This window comes from Electrophorus electricus, chromosome 6 (assembly GCF_041902795.1).
Source record: "Electrophorus electricus isolate QZ-2024a chromosome 6, ASM4190279v1, whole genome shotgun sequence".
Taxonomy (NCBI): Eukaryota; Metazoa; Chordata; class Actinopteri; order Gymnotiformes; family Gymnotidae; genus Electrophorus; species Electrophorus electricus.
This window is the reverse complement of record NC_137502.1, coordinates 6,927,308-6,943,936: the sequence shown is the minus strand read 5'-3', so window position 1 is coordinate 6,943,936 and position 16,629 is coordinate 6,927,308. Positions and strand designations below refer to the sequence as shown.

The following is a 16,629-nucleotide window of genomic DNA, read 5'->3' as shown; positions in this document are numbered from 1 at the left end:
GTGTGTGTGTGTGTAAGGACGGTTTTATGAATATTAATAAATGTTCACTGCACTCCCTGCTGCGTACTTCATATATTAACTCCAAAATCAAGCATTCACAACGGATTAGGATCACAAGAAATGTGTGAAAAGATTTATTGTAGTGGATTAAAAGGGAGAATAAAAGACACCATAATTTAAATAACATAATTAATGCCATAGAAACAATTGGGGAAAATTATACTAAAAGAATAACTGAATATTAAAATATTTGTCTCTGATGCTATCATCACAAGCCTGCCTATAGCAGCTCGCTTGCTCTCTCTCTCTCTCTCTCTCTCTCTCTCTCTCTCTCTCTCTCTCTCTCTCTCTCTCTCTCTCTCTCTCTCTCTCTCTCTCTCTCTCTCTAATTCTCTCTCTCTCTCAACGCTACACCCTGGCAGTGCACACCCATCTCACCACCTCTCCCTGTGATGTCATTAGTTTTTGCATTAGCATTTGGCATTAGTTTAGCTGTTTAGCTGTTTATCATTATCTTAAAATTAGCAGTATCGTAAATTACCTTTGTTGATGATTTAGCATTAGTAATAGCTTTCATATTTAGCAATAACATATTACAATATTATGTTTATAACATATCTACCTGGTCATTAGCACTAGAATCAGTATTTGGTCATGGAAAAATTGATGCCTGCACAATGGCAGGGATGTAAATGCAAGAATATTATTGCCCTAAATGGATCAGCTCAGAGTATGGGTTGAAAGCTCAAAACCAGAGATTTTTGTAGATTCTGAAACATGATTACATGCCTGTTTCATTTACAGACTTAAATCGGTCTGGTTATAATCTATTTCAGTAAGATAGGATGTTTTAATTATGACTGATTACATAGCAAAATGGAGGTATGAGAGGATTACCTGATCTAATTTTGATGCACAGTGATGCATCAGCATTTAGTCTAAAGAGGACAACATCATTGTTGAAACCTGTATTTCAAAACTCAATTAAATATATTAAATTTGTTGTTCAAGTTAAGGAATCATTTTTACATTTTTTATTAATTGTTAAAAAACATATTGCACAAACGTAGTTTGTGCTACATTTATTTTGTAAAACATACCACAAAATGGAATAATTTCAACTGATAATTTTAACCTGATAATAAAAATCTCCTACATACCTTAGATTCTACACAACAGGTTGCAGTTTGCAGATGAACATGGTCAGTTCTGAGTTAATGAACAAGAGCTGGCATCCCTGTATCAAACACAGAAACTAGAGGTCATCTGTGAAAATGTGCTGCACAACACACTGCTCATCAAGGCTGTGGGTGTCCTGAGGAAGAAAGACTTTGAACACACAGTACTGACATTGGTATACAGGGCTTAGAGAATGACTCAGGACAGCACTGCAGAATGATTCATTAACCTCTACACAGTCATAAAGACAGACCTCATTACCCCATAGAGGAACTAGGATTAATTTCTGTTCATACTAGCACAAACACAATGTGGCCCCTGGTGGTTTATAAGCATGGTATGTTATTCAAAGATGATTTATGGTTTATACATATACACCTACATAGGATCTAGTATCGCTGATCTCTAACAAATACGTATGCTTTAGGTGCATTTTATAGGTGTAGAAATAGCCCACCTGTTGCTAGGCGTAATTTGTCAGCCATGCTCTACCTCATTCATTATTGTTTAGGACCTCTGACCTGACCTCTGCTGTCCAGCAGTGACGATGATATAAGCTTTGCTGGAGTGTATCAGGTACAGCAATGTTGTGGGAATTGTTACACATCACTGTCATTACTAGGAGACTGGAATGACTGAGACTGTCACTGGTAAAGAGTTGGACGAAAAACAAGGAAAAGTGTATTTATACTGTGTGTACATAATATAAAAAGGCATTATTGATTTTATAATTTCAGTACAATTCCTACAGGAAAAATGCTTAAGGAAAAAAAACATTCAAAACATGCAATGTAAAATCAATGTCTATACAAAACAAAAAAATAAAAACACTGAAATAAACTATTCATAGGACCTACAGTATTTTACAATATAACAATCACAATATAAATGTCACTTTTTAAAGCATTATAAATACAAAAACATATTTTCTAGCCAAACTGAAAATGTAACCTATTTGGATAAAACATTGATATTTATATTTAAAACATGTTTATCCACCTTTATTTAAAGAAAAGTAACACCAGGAAAATCGGATTTGTACAATAGTAATAAGTCTGAAAATTAAGTGTAAGTGTAAGCCTAAGTCAGCTGATCATTTAATAGTGCTAACTGCACCCACACTTCTGATCCAGCTGTTTAGCTGTTTATCATTATCTTAAAATTAGCAGTATCGTAAATTACCTTTGTTGATGATTTAGCATTAGTAATAGCTTTCATATTTAGCAATAACATATTACAATATTATGTTTATAACATATCTACCTGGTCATTAGCACTAGAATCAGTATTTGGTCATGGAAAAATTGATGCCTGCACAATGGCAGGGATGTAAATGCAAGAATATTATTGCCCTAAATGGATCAGCTCAGAGTATGGGTTGAAAGCTCAAAACCAGAGATTTTTGTAGATTCTGAAACATGATTACATGCCTGTTTCATTTACAGACTTAAATCGGTCTGGTTATAATCTATTTCAGTAAGATAGGATGTTTTAATTATGACTGATTACATAGCAAAATGGAGGTATGAGAGGATTACCTGATCTAATTTTGATGCACAGTGATGCATCAGCATTTAGTCTAAAGAGGACAACATCATTGTTGAAACCTGTATTTCAAAACTCAATTAAATATATTAAATTTGTTGTTCAAGTTAAGGAATCATTTTTACATTTTTTATTAATTGTTAAAAAACATATTGCACAAACGTAGTTTGTGCTACATTTATTTTGTAAAACATACCACAAAATGGAATAATTTCAACTGATAATTTTAACCTGATAATAAAAATCTCCTACATACCTTAGATTCTACACAACAGGTTGCAGTTTGCAGATGAACATGGTCAGTTCTGAGTTAATGAACAAGAGCTGGCATCCCTGTATCAAACACAGAAACTAGAGGTCATCTGTGAAAATGTGCTGTACAACACACTGCTCATCAAGGCTGTGGGTGTCCTGAGGAAGAAAGACTTTGAACACACAGTACTGACATTGGTATACAGGGCTTAGAGAATGACTCAGGACAGCACTGCAGAATGATTCATTAACCTCTACACAGTCATAAAGACAGACCTCATTACCCCATAGAGGAACTAGGATTAATTTCTGTTCATACTAGCACAAACACAATGTGGCCCCTGGTGGTTTATAAGCATGGTATGTTATTCAAAGATGATTTATGGTTTATACATATACACCTACATAGGATCTAGTATCGCTGATCTCTAACAAATACGTATGCTTTAGGTGCATTTTATAGGTGTAGAAATAGCCCACCTGTTGCTAGGCGTAATTTGTCAGCCATGCTCTACCTCATTCATTATTGTTTAGGACCTCTGACCTGACCTCTGCTGTCCAGCAGTGACGATGATATAAGCTTTGCTGGAGTGTATCAGGTACAGCAATGTTGTGGGAATTGTTACACATCACTGTCATTACTAGGAGACTGGAATGACTGAGACTGTCACTGGTAAAGAGTTGGACGAAAAACAAGGAAAAGTGTATTTATACTGTGTGTACATAATATAAAAAGGCATTATTGATTTTATAATTTCAGTACAATTCCTACAGGAAAAATGCTTAAGGAAAAAAAACATTCAAAACATGCAATGTAAAATCAATGTCTATACAAAACAAAAAAATAAAAACACTGAAATAAACTATTCATAGGACCTACAGTATTTTACAATATAACAATCACAATATAAATGTCACTTTTTAAAGCATTATAAATACAAAAACATTTTCTAGCCAAACTGAAAATGTAACCTATTTGGATAAAACATTGATATTTATATTTAAAACATGTTTATCCACCTTTATTTAAAGAAAAGTAACACCAGGAAAATCGGATTTGTACAATAGTAATAAGTCTGAAAATTAAGTGTAAGTGTAAGCCTAAGTCAGCTGATCATTTAATAGTGCTAACTGCACCCACACTTCACCCTTTTACATCTGGGCAGGTACATCACAAAACATATAAGTAGATATAAGCAGACAGATTTCAATAAAAGACCGCTGACCCAAAAATATTCTTATCACAGATTACTGATTATTTATTTTATAGTGCTACTGCCACTATACTATGTGTGTCATCGTTACAAGGCTTCTTTCCCTGGAAGCCTGAGCTGCTAGGTGATGTATTCTCTTCTTTGGCTTTATGTGAGGGGCAGAAAGGTAACCATCGCACCCAGACGTAGGAGGAGAGACAGGAGCTGAGGCCCCAGGGAAGGCCATAGACCTCATCATTCTCTAGGCAGCTCTCACTTGTGTCTTCATAAGCTTTGGTCCATGCAATAATACCACGCTCACATTTTGTCCCTGTGGTAGAACCACAGAATGGTTAATATTATAACCACTGCAAAAATAGCACATTGCACTGGATCTGCATTCTTTTCTTTTAGCATTTGTATTCCTGAGACCTAGATTTAATTAGCTCACAGGCAAATTGTTCTATGAGCTAACAATTGGTGCTCATAAAGGAATTTTAGACTAGTTAATAAAGGGCTGGCCTGTTAAAGGAGAGCTCACCAGGGATGGTGTTATCAAGAATGAATCCGATGAACCCTCCCACAAACATGCTGGTTGTCAATAAAACTTGAAACACCTGATCCAACTCCACCACACCTAAACATCAACATCAGTACCATATCATATACAAAAGAGGAAATGTGGTCTTCATGGGTTTCTGGGGACAAACATCTAATATAACAAACCTTTTTGCCCCAGATTCATAAACAAAAGGTTGCGGGTTCAAGCTCTTTATCCTGTCCTCAACCTGTAACCTAAAGGTTTCTACTTTCTGGGTTATGCTTTGGGAGATTTTAAACTTTTCCAGGTACAAAAATTCATTGGTAGTTCCATTGGTAGCAAAATATCTGTAAGAAATTAGTAAATTGTTACCTACCTGTTGCTATGACAGAAGGATTTTTTATTACCCAATTTGGAATGACAAGCCCCATGAACATTGAGAATCCAAAGATGAAAATGTTACGAGAGGAGTTCATATCTGCGTACTTTAAAAGATTAATGTGAAGTTAGAGAAAAAGGACCTAATTCATTCCTCCTAATGAGTAACTTATGTTTTGTTCATATTATCTGAAGTCAATCAGAATTTTGGTTACCTGTAGATTTGAGACTCCAGCTGCAGTTATGACACCAAACATGACTAAAAACATCCCTCCAATGACAGGTGTAGGGATAGTGGTAAAAATGGCTCCAATTTTCCCAAACATTCCAATTATGATCATAATGAAGCCACTTGCAACAATCACCCAGCGACTGCCAACCTGCAAAGATAAAAGTCTCACTTAACAATAATCTTCCTCTCTCCCTTTCTACACATATTCACAATCAAATGAGTTTCAAAGGAGAACATCCTTTAATACTGATACTTTCTATGATTGGATAAATGGTCTGAGGAAGTCACTTCCATGCCCACCTTAGTGATGCCCAGTGCACCTACATTCTCGCTGTAGGAGGTTGTTCCATTGCCTGTGCCCCAAGCACCTGCCAGCAGACAACCCAGGCCTTCCATGCCAATCCCCCTGTTGATGGCATGTTTTGGTGGGGGTGGGGCACCAGATAACCTGGCACAGGCATGGTAGTCACCTATGGACTCAATTATTGAGGATATGACCCCCCCTAGGATTCCCAACACCCCTGCCAGACTCACAGATGGTAAGCCCCACTGACCTGAGAATTGACAAAAGTTTTTTAAAAAAATTCTAATTCAGTTTATTAAATGAATCATCTCTTGTATCAAAGATAAAGCATGATGTAATGCCATTTTAAGATTTACTAATTTAATGGATATTAAGATGCATTATTAGATTAAGGTTTAACTCATTCCTGGTTCAATACCTGGATACGGAAACCTAAACCAGGGTGCACTCCCTGTCACATCTCCCTTAGTGTCAGTGCGGGCCAGATAACCATACTGCTCAGGGTCAGATGGTAGGACATTATAGATGGTCAGAAGGTAGCAGATGAGCCATGAAACTGTGATTCCCAGGAGCACCTGAAGAGTCAGTCCAAGGACATGAACCACCTTCACTTATTTCAAAAACCTGCTTTTCTGAGTCATCACTGCTTTAAGTTTATGAACTCACAGGAAGAATCTGAAAGATGTACATCCTGGAGGTGTGAAATTTCTTGGCTTTGCTGTACGTGGGGACAGGAATGGCAATGTGGCGGAGATACTGAGAGAACAGCACAATCAAGAATGTCGTCCTGCAGAAAGAAAGAGAGCTGTTGAATCGAACTGTTACATTGAAGTATTTTACCTCTTACATTATTTGAAGTTGTTGCATGACAGCTTCAATTACTGTAATTATGTTACACTAATGAACTAGTATTCGCTGTTTAGCTAGTAAAAGTGAGATTACTACTGGAGTGCAATAAAGTATGGGTATTTAGGTGTTGCACACATGCCACCCTGTCCTGCCTGGCACACACATGGCAGAGATGCCCCAGTGGTTCCCTGCATTCCTGCCAGCGGAGTCGAACAGTGACAAGCCAGTGAGGGAGATGGTGGGAGCAATGGTCAGGGGTCCAATGAAAAACATGAACAGGCCAATGAGACCAGAGAAGCCCACCAGCATCTGGAACAAAGACCCCACCATGATGGAACCCTGGAGCTGGGAAGGAATATCACCAAGAAGTCAAGATGTTAGTCATTCACTTCCTCTTTTTGGGGGGGAGGGGGGATTGTTTGTTTGTTTGTTGTTTGTATTGGTTTTTTTTTTGTTTGTTGTTACCCATTTTAACATTTATAAATTTTCCAACACATCAGGTTGAATCCATCAGTGGAGTTGATTAGTCAGACTGTGGTACTCACCACCTGCATGCGAGTCTGCCAAACATGGATGAACTCAGGAGAGGATGTGTTGATGAGGGTGGCATTCTGGGTCCAGGCAGGACATGCCCATTCAGGCATGGACAGCAAAGCCATTGAAGGAGCCAGAAGAGTAAATGTCCCACCTTGAAGGATAGGAAGCCTATCATTGTGAGAGGAGAGATCCAAACACAAGAACATAATACAATCTGGCATTTTTCTGCAACTCCAGCTCATGCGTCTTATTATGTAACACATGGTGTGTGATACCAGCTCATGAAAGACCTGAAAAGATTCTACCAGATTGCTGCTATATTTAATTATTATGAACTTGCAGATTCTCAAAACTGAGATTTATCACATCAGCCGGTGTTATCAATCTTCATCAATAACATTTTTTAAAATAAAACTACAAGTCCACTAAACAAAATTGAGGAGATCCTTATCCTTAGACTGCCACAAATGAGATGTAAAGATCGCTTTAAAATGATTATTTTAAAAACATTTTAGTAAATTTTAAATTCTTTGCTATATAATTGGGATCCCTAAAGGATAAATACAGTTAAAAGGTTAATAGAACATTTAATGCAACATAAGAAGTGCCTTATTTATGTTTCCATTCCACTGAGAATTATGTAATAGCACATTAGATTGTATTAGATTATATTGTTCATGTCTATAGATGCCAATGGCACTGGCTACATTATGGTAAGTAATTAAAGTCCAACCATTACATGAACATTTTAAATGTTACAGTATTATTCCCTGTTGACCTCCAGCCTGCTCTGGAGAGACTGCAAACATTCCATGGGCCTCTGCAATATGGATTTAAAATGTGCTGAAATCCAGAAATAGTACAATTCAAAATCCAATCCTATTATATAGTTCTATTTCTGCAAGAGTAAACCTGGACAGTATAACAAAACATAGCTTTATTTGACTGTACCACTGTTAAAACTAATCCAACTATTGCACAGATTTGTACCGTTTTCACTGAGGATTGGCTGCCTTACATGATAACTAACCCATGGACCCATGTAATGCCAAGGAGACTTAAATCAACACATGACTGAGCTGAAACAAAGGAACCAGCAAACTGCCCTTTTCTAGACTTTGCAGTTAGGACAGCCGAAAAGATCATCAGGGTTCCTCTCCCTTCCATCGTGGACATTTACAACACACACAAAGCTACCAGCATTGTTGTTGCAAAAGTTTCTTTCCTCCTGCCATCATTCTGACAACAAATATTGGACAAATACTATAGTCCAGTAATGATACTATGTTCTTAAATTCATGTTCTGTGCACCATATTGCATGTGAAATCCAAAATAAGGCTACTATAAAGTATTACCAAATGGAATTAGAATCCTCATTCTTAAAGTAATGTACAAGGAATTTCTCTTTGTGCCAAATTAAAATATAATATAGGAATATAAGAGACAAATAATATAGAAATAGTTATACGGACAGTGCCGTCCCCCTGCCAATAACGGCAGTCTGTAACGGATTCAACCCAGCCCACTAGTCTTGCCACACTCAGGCCTAGGTCACCCTCTCCTGAGTGCTAATAGGCAACACCTGTCTATCACAACTACCTGTGTCCTAGTGTTCATGACACAGTCATGCACTTAGACTTGTGATTATGTTGATCTTATGTTAATTGTCACTTGTTAATGTTCCATTAGTCCATGCCTCCCTCAGGTGGTCTCTGTTGTCTATTAGTAGCCACACCACATGGGAGTTATGATGTTGTTATGTTGTTTCTTATTTAAGCCTGCTTTTATTTCCATGACCCCAGCAGTCATTGGCTTCTTTTATTCTTGTTAGTGCATATTTATGTTTGGTTTAATTTTCATTACTTTCATTATACGCTTCAGTTGGAGACTCGCGTATGCTTCCCTCTCTTTCTTTTTGCCGGAACGTTCTTCACCCATGGCATACTGTATATACATACATATACAATATTCAAGTGTTTGTAAAGATTGTGCAATAAAAGTTTCGTTTAATTCAGGTGCTGCGGATATACTCTGCAAGTAATACAAACATGAAATAGCAGGAAGGACCTACTACTACACTTAACTTTTAGTTAAGCAAATGGTGTGTAGCTGTCTGCTGTGGCAACCAGTCATAAAGCCAAGCTACCTACAGTGTAATTTCAAAGTTAATTTGGCATACCCACATTAATTAAACATCTATACCAAACCAAATTTTCATGTTGATTTTGATGATGATCTTTTGTATTTGCTCTTATATAAAGTGTTACCTGATACCCAAGGTTACTTGCAGTAAGGTACATATCCCTGAAACAAAGAAGATGGTGCTGATCAGGTGACTCTGAGTGAGCCCGTCATGCTGCAGACACAGTCCCTGAGACAGGATCAATGGGATGGCAATGATCCCACCAAATGCAGTCAAACAGTGCTGAAAAACAGACAGGTGGACAGATTGACAGAAGGAGAGAGACAGAGAGATTATATTGTTATATTATTATTTAGATTAGTCTTCAGTGTCCTCAAATTTTGAAACACGCTTTGAAAAATGTAATAATTTGTCATATAAAGCACCTTGAACTGGACTAAAATTGTGAAAGGGACATTTAGAGAGTGAGAGAAAGTGAATAATGTATTACCTATTTGACCATCTCATTAAAGTTTTGAGGATGCTAAAAGTTTTGTTAATACAAGCTGCCCGTAGCCTGGGCATAACTTTGGACAACCAGTTGTCGCTCTCAACTAATGTTTCCAATCTAACCAGGTTTTGCAGATTTCTCCTTTGTAACATACAAAGGATTCAGCACTTTCTCTCACAGGAAGCTACCCAGGTGCTAGACTGTAAGCTAGACTACTGCAACTCACTACTTGCTGGTCTTCCTCTAAGAGCCATCAAACCTCTACAACTTGTACAGAATGCAGCAGCATGACTGGTTTTCAGTCTTCCGAAGTTCACATGTCACTCCACTGCTATGCTCCATTCATTGGCTTCCAGTAGCTGCATGCATCAGATTTAAAACCTTGATGCTTGCATACAAAGCCAAAAATGGGCCAGCCCCTTCATACATGATGGTCAAATGGTCAAAGCCTGATACGTACCTCAAGTACTTCAAACCTCAAGTATGGCTCGGTTTGATTTACCATGCTTCAAGTCTCATGGAAGACAAGCATTGAGACTATTCTCTGTCTTGGCTCCTAAATGGTGGTATGAACTTTTGCTTGCTGTCCAGACAGCAGAGTCCCTTGCGGTCTTCAAACGGAGACTGAAGACCCATCTATTTGTGGAACCAGTACTTATTAACAATACTAGGGTATTGTTCATTGCACTGATGTTGACTGCTCCTTTGTTGACAACAAACTCTAGTACTTACTGTTTATTGTACTTATCATTGTCTGAGATAGAGCTTATGTATTTTTCACTTCTAGACATCCGCATTGTTTTGGATCTCATCATCCTAGTTGAATTTACTCAGAGGTAGAAACTCTAAATTAATTGAACAGCCAGACAGTTTGCTATTTTTGTTTATCATATCATGAAGTGATGGGAGGCACAGCAAAGGATTAGTAATATATAATAAAACATCATCTGCATATAAACTGAAGAGAGGTGAAGACCACTCTACCTTATCAAATTCTTTTTTAGCATCAAGACATGCAATTATACATGGTGGTTTATTTGGTGAGGTTTCACTATATGTGACTTAGGTTCAATATCCTACGACGATATTTGATGAAATCCCTTTCATGAAAATAGTTTGATCTGTGCTTATGAGACTGGATATTACTGACTCCAATCTGATTGATAAAGCTTTACTTATGATTTTTATATCGCAGTTGATTAGTGAAATGGGAGAGTAGCTGGAGCAATCTGTAGATTTTTTGTTTGGTTTTTAGATAACTATAACTTATTATGAAGATTTTCTCTTTTAAAAAGAGAGGTGAATAAGAGGCCAAAATTGTTTATAAAATTCTGCTTGGTATCCATCAGGTCCTGGCTATTTATAATTAGGCATTAGAAGAAGGGCTTTGGTCATTTCTTCAAGGGAAACCGGTCTATCTATTGATTCAGATACAGTTGTAGATAGTTTAGATATGGAGACACTACTCAGGAATACTTCAGTTTCTTCTAGTGAGGCTTTCTTATCTGAACTTTAGAGATTGGAGTATAAAGTTCTAAAAACAACATTAATACCTAAAGGGTCCTGAATGATCTTACTGGATGTGTCTAACATTATTTTTCTTATTAAGTTCTCTGTTTCCTGTTTCAACTGATTTGCTTAAAATGTTTCTAAATTCAAATTGCTGTTGTACAAGCATGGCCTGTTTAGTATTCTTATGTGATATATCTTTAAGTTTGTGTTTGGTTTTAAAATGTTCTTTGAAAATTGAGTCAGTAGGTGTCCAGTAGGCCAGTAGGTCCAGAGGGTCCAGTCTCATCACCACATCCTGCATTTTTTACAATATTAAATCATTTTCCCCTCTCATCGCCACTTTTGCTGTTTCCCAAAGTGTGCATGCTGTAATGTCCAGGTGTTCATCAGTTTCAACAAAAGGTGTACATCCCTGGTTAAAGTAATCAAGAATTATCACTGAGTAAAGTAGCACTGACGCACCATCTAGTGGGAGGGAGGGTTTGATGATCTGCTAGAAAGGTAGCGTTGATTGGGACATGATCTGATATCATGATACTATCGATGTCTGATTTAGTTATTCTATGTGTAATGGAGTTGTTAGGCATGAAATAGCCATTGAGTATAAGAAATGAGTCAGACGATTTTCTGTTTGTTTCACAAGATGGGTGTGATGTTGAGATGGACAGGTGGGAAGATAATGTGGGGGGACAGAGGGAGGGAGGTTTGGGTGTATGTGGCACCTCATCACCTTTATATCCGTATACAAACAATGGACTGTGTGACATCACTAATGAAAAGGAAAAAATCAAATATAAAGCCAATGTCACCATAAAGGGTGGTGGTGCAGCCAAACAACACTCTCCTTTACTTTGAATACAAAGGTTATTTAGAATACTGAAGTCCGAAGGATTTCTCTGCACTTAGTTATAAAATATTTGCTTTGTCTAATCTAATTTCCTTAATTACCTGCAGATTCACTGGACATAGAGGTAGTTGATTGCTGTTGTTATAGGACAGTCTGTGTCCTTACCTGAATTCCCAGAATGATACATAGATACCAGGGAGGTATATCTGTTACACAGTAAGACAGTTTATTCCTGCTGTCCTCATCTGATAAGTCTGCAATCTGCTCATCTGGCAACCCACAGAAATTATTTACCACCCCATCAACCTAAAAAACAAAGCTCATGAGAGAGAGAGAGAGAGAGAGAGAGAGAGAGAGAGAGAGAGAGAGAGAGAGAGAGAGAGAGAGTGAGAGAGCGCACAAGAGAAACAGCTTTACTGATAAGTGGTTCTGTCCCAATTTATATCCATACGGAAACAAAACCAGAATTGCCCAGAATTAGTCTGATCAGAGTTTAAGGAGGTCAAGAATAGATTTCAGAGAGTTAAGTTGGACACAGTTATCAAAATCTGTTAATAGTTTACGTGGTCACTTGATTAATTTACAAGCTATGCACTTTGTGCTGGATATGAGTTCAAATGGGGTTCTGGTTAAAATAACTTTACTTCATAATGAAGAAACTTCAGGAAGCTATCGGCGCCAAGTAAAACAGAATTATCAGCAGAGCTCTTTTTTTTATTTGGTATTCAGTCTGGTCAGTGTTTTAATTTGATGTAACCAGAACTGAAATGTGTATCTCGCTGAGCCACCTACATGTTGCGGTTTCTCCTGGCTGCATTAGAATCCAGCAGGTACACACTCACTGCTCTCACCGCCAGCAGGGGCAGGACAACAACAGCGAAAACAACGTTCTTCCGATAGCAATGATTCTACAGACTAGGTTTCAGCGCTGTTTATTAAGCATCAGGCATTTAAGATTGCTACACCCTTATATCTAGAAAGCCATGGACTGGACATATGATTTGCCTTTTAACTAAAAGAAGGCAAATGTTATACATGGGGCAAGGGTTATTTCCATCCCCAGAGAGGCTGTAAATGCAACATATAATAGTTATCTGTAACTTGAATAAGATCCTATCGCCAGTAATACTTGTATTATTAATTATATGCATTTGATGAAAAGAAAATGTATTTAAAAACAGGATAACCTCAATTACTATATAATAGTATATAAAAAGGATTAATTGCTTAGGTTTTTCATGTGGTTATGCCTTTTATAATACCTGTTATAAGACGTTTTATTAGACAGAACATGGATCCAAATGCAAATGTTTTGTAAAGCCATAGTTTTAACCATATACTCACAGCAAACCCATAGTTTTAACCATATACTCACAGCAAAACCATAGTTTTAACCATATACTCACAGCAAAACCATAGTTTTAACCATATACTCACAGCAAAACCATAGTTTTAACCATATACTCACAGCAAACCCATACTTCTAACCATATACTCACAGCAAAACCATAGTTTTAACCATATACTCACAGCAAACCCATACTTCTAACCATATACTCACAGCAAAACCATAGTTTTAACCATATACTCACAGCAAACCCATACTTCTAACCATATACTCACAGCAAAACCATAGTTTTAACCATATACTCACAGCAAACCCATACTTCTAACCATATACTCACAGCAAAACCATAATTTTAACCATATACTCACAGCAAACCCATAGTTCTAACCATATACTCACAGCAAAACCATAGTTTTAACCATATACTCACAGCAAAACCATAATTTTAACCATATACTCACAGCAAACCCATAGTTCTAACCATATACTCCCAGCAAAACCATAGTTTTAACCATTTACTCACAGCAAAACCATAGTTTTAACCATATACTCACAGCAAAACCATAGTTGCCCATCCCATTACTCTTCTGTTCTGGAGCCATGAGAGTGTCCTCACAGTAGAGGTGAATTGTGAAATCCCCCAAATAAACAAGTTTAAGAGCTCAAATTACAGTAAGAGTAGAGAAGAAAGTGACAGACATTGATAAGGAGAAGAGAGAGCAGAAAGGATTGAGGTTGGTGTGGCTATCGCTGAAGCTGATTTGAAATGGAAGTAATACCATAAGATGGTCATGTGAACTCAATCCACCACAGCTAACAAGCAGCTGACTACAGCCTCGTGCTCAAAGACTAGAAGTCACACACACACATACACACACACACACATACACACATACACACACACACACACACACACACACAGGCAGAATCAGTTAAGTCTTCCCTACCGTAGTCTTTTTCATCATTTATTTATTCAATCAGTTAAGTCTTTAAATAACTGACAAATAAATAAATAAAAAGTAGGGTAGTGATTTTTCCCTCTGTAGCAATGAAAGATGAGCACTATATGTTTTTGGTGTACTTTTTTCTTTTACTGAAATGGCCTGAACTGTACATAAGTAATTGGTATCATTCTGAATCTACTTACACGTATGTTTAGTGTCATTTCTTCACAGCTTAAACCCTCTTACCAAACCTAGTAAAAATGCTTTCTTTGGTCAGTGTATTAAAGTGCCAGTGTAATCATTATAAACTCAGGTGTAATGTCATTTCTATGTTTATCTCTTTCTCTCTCTGTCTCTCTCACTCACACACACACACACACACACACACACACACACACACACACACACACTCTTCAACTGAAAGTACAATGAAAACTCTCAGTAAGTATTTATTTCAGACCTGAATTTCCTTTTTATTATTGTAAAATTAGAGGTATGCATGAGTGTGGTTATGGAGTTTCTTTTAGAGTTTTAGCTATTTATAGTAAGAAATATACTAATATTTAGAGTTTAAATATGTATATTAAAGAAAATGTTGCCATAATGTCAGTGTCAGTGGTATTAAATTGTAAAATCTTTTGCACTCTATGCCATTGTTTAGAGTATAATGTTGCCTTACTTTTGGCTAATATACCATTAGTTACCTAATTATCTGCTGTAACGTTTGTGAGCTTGAGAGCAAACACACATGCGGAGTACAATTGTCTCATATGAGGGAGTAGAGAAAGTCACCGAGTCCAACATATGACATGAAGCCATGACTAAATGACAACAGGGATAGAATAAAAAGGAGTGAGTTTAATATCAACTGGAAAAACACAAAACAGTAGAGAATAATGGTTCGCAGGACAACAATATCTAAACAAGGATACCAAACCAGAAAACACTTAACAATGTTTTATGTACATGACTAAACGGAATTAAAACAAAGAAGGAAAGAGACTAATAGTTAACAGTAGTAACAATGGGAGCTTTTGCTTGAACACAGACGAAACCCAAATAGACATAGCCTAAAGAATGAGGAACACAGAAATACAAACCAGGCTAAGATTAACCAAGGGAACCATAAGCAAACAGAAAACTGAAATACAATAAGCGCTACCAAAAGAGAGATGTAGTGAGAGACCAAGAGAATACTAAGATACCATAGGACGCTAAGAGAATGACTAGCAAAGACACACAAGGGGTCTAATCCCTCAATCACCCTCTCGCAACTTCTACAACTATACAGCTCTCCTTGTATGCATTTCCACATACACATCAATACCCTATACAAATCAACTCCTCATACATATAAATTATCTCTGATGGAGTAAAGCATTGATAGTTAACAGAAAAAATCTCAGTGGTGGGGGTGGGTTGGAATGGGGTATATGCAGGGTATGGGGAGTTGGGGTGAGTGGGCTTGGAGGGTGACCTATTCCTGTCATCCCATATTTAAGGAGAGTGCCAGGGGCATAGCATTGTGGGTAATCAAAGCCATTTATTTAGTTTGAAGCTGTCAATCTAGAAGGAAACAACTTGTTAGTGAGTATAAATAGTGAAGGGTGGTGTGAGGGGGGTTTTAACTAGGCATGCCCAGCCTTACTACTGAACCAGCACTTGACCTCACTGCATTTATCAGATTCTGATCCACAGAGAGAGCACGTACAATTACAGAATACATCAATTACTCCAATAGATCAGGTATAATGACTGTTATTAAGATGAAATAGAACAGGCCAGGGTGAGACAGAGTTTGCTGGAAACTGAAATCACACAAAGGCATTTTTGCACCCAGAATGGTGAGAGCCACAATAAGTCGTCAGTTGTGTTTACTCTGTATACAATTATAGTATAGATGAATGGATCGGTGAATACCTAGTAGTATAAGTAATGATGGTAGTCAGGCGAACAAATACAGCTCTAAGAGATGCTCTGTGTTCACTTTGCAGTAGCTGAGATAAAACTGTTACACCGGCGGCTACACCGAGACTCTCCAGTAGATGGAAACAAACTCTAAAAGAAATCTCGTTGAGTATAGGGGTAATTTATCGGCAGCCCTCGTCTTCTTCGTCGCGTGCCTTATCTTCCAAATCTTGACGTTAAATCACTTCAGTCAGGAGATGTGTGTATTTCGTCGCTTGATTCTATTCATCGTCCCATAAATATGATTCTTAAATAATTTTCCGATTTTATACTTGGAGACACTTTAGTATGCATATGTGTTCACAATTCGTCTGTGCTTTCCAGTACAAATGCTATTGCAGTTGTCCATCTGTGTACGCTCACGCT

The 16,629-nt window shown here is 37.4% G+C and overlaps 2 protein-coding genes across 6 annotated transcripts; one reads left to right on the top strand and one right to left on the bottom strand.

Annotated features, from left to right (window-relative positions):
- Nucleotides 1-1,160: 1,160 nt before the first annotated feature.
- On the bottom strand, nucleotides 1,161-14,141 carry slc23a4 (solute carrier family 23 member 4). 5 transcript variants are annotated; one of them, XM_081716032.1, is made up of 16 exons: nucleotides 13,906-14,141; nucleotides 12,169-12,309; nucleotides 9,279-9,436; nucleotides 7,019-7,178; nucleotides 6,637-6,818; nucleotides 6,291-6,411; nucleotides 6,043-6,199; nucleotides 5,621-5,874; nucleotides 5,304-5,468; nucleotides 5,087-5,195; nucleotides 4,711-4,806; nucleotides 3,457-4,500; nucleotides 2,981-3,057; nucleotides 2,718-2,758; nucleotides 1,637-1,826; nucleotides 1,161-1,329 (listed from the first exon to the last, which is right to left on the bottom strand). In XM_081716032.1, the coding sequence occupies exons 1-12, from the start codon at nucleotides 13,951-13,953 to the stop codon at nucleotides 4,241-4,243; spliced, it is 1,851 nt and encodes a 616-aa protein (XP_081572158.1). In that variant the 5' UTR covers nucleotides 13,954-14,141; the 3' UTR covers nucleotides 1,161-1,329; nucleotides 1,637-1,826; nucleotides 2,718-2,758; nucleotides 2,981-3,057; nucleotides 3,457-4,240. The 5 variants fall into 5 exon arrangements, with proteins under 5 accessions (XP_081572158.1, XP_081572157.1, XP_081572156.1 ...); XM_081716031.1 differs by having other exon boundaries at nucleotides 1,161-1,237; XM_081716030.1 differs by having other exon boundaries at nucleotides 1,161-1,826.
- On the top strand, nucleotides 1,825-3,463 carry LOC145658464 (protein FAM180A-like). Its single transcript, XM_081715325.1, has 3 exons — nucleotides 1,825-2,886; nucleotides 2,986-2,999; nucleotides 3,035-3,463. The coding sequence occupies exons 1-3, from the start codon at nucleotides 2,705-2,707 to the stop codon at nucleotides 3,187-3,189; spliced, it is 351 nt and encodes a 116-aa protein (XP_081571451.1). The 5' UTR covers nucleotides 1,825-2,704; the 3' UTR covers nucleotides 3,190-3,463.
- Nucleotides 14,142-16,629: the final 2,488 nt, after the last annotated feature.

Excerpts from the sequence above, each read along its gene's own strand:
- slc23a4 (XM_081716030.1), bottom strand. The coding sequence starts at position 13,953 with ATGGCTCCAGAACAGAAGAGTAATGGGATGGGCAACTATGGTTTTGCT. Across the intron at positions 7,179-9,278 it reads CAAGTAACCTTGGGTATCAG|GCTTCCTATCCTTCAAGGTG; the intron begins GTAACACTTTAT and ends TCACAATGATAG. Across the intron at positions 5,469-5,620 it reads GTGCACTGGGCATCACTAAG|GTTGGCAGTCGCTGGGTGAT; the intron begins GTGGGCATGGAA and ends TTATCTTTGCAG.
- LOC145658464 (XM_081715325.1), top strand. The coding sequence starts at position 2,705 with ATGAGAGGATTACCTGATCTAATTTTGATGCACAGTGATGCATCAGCA.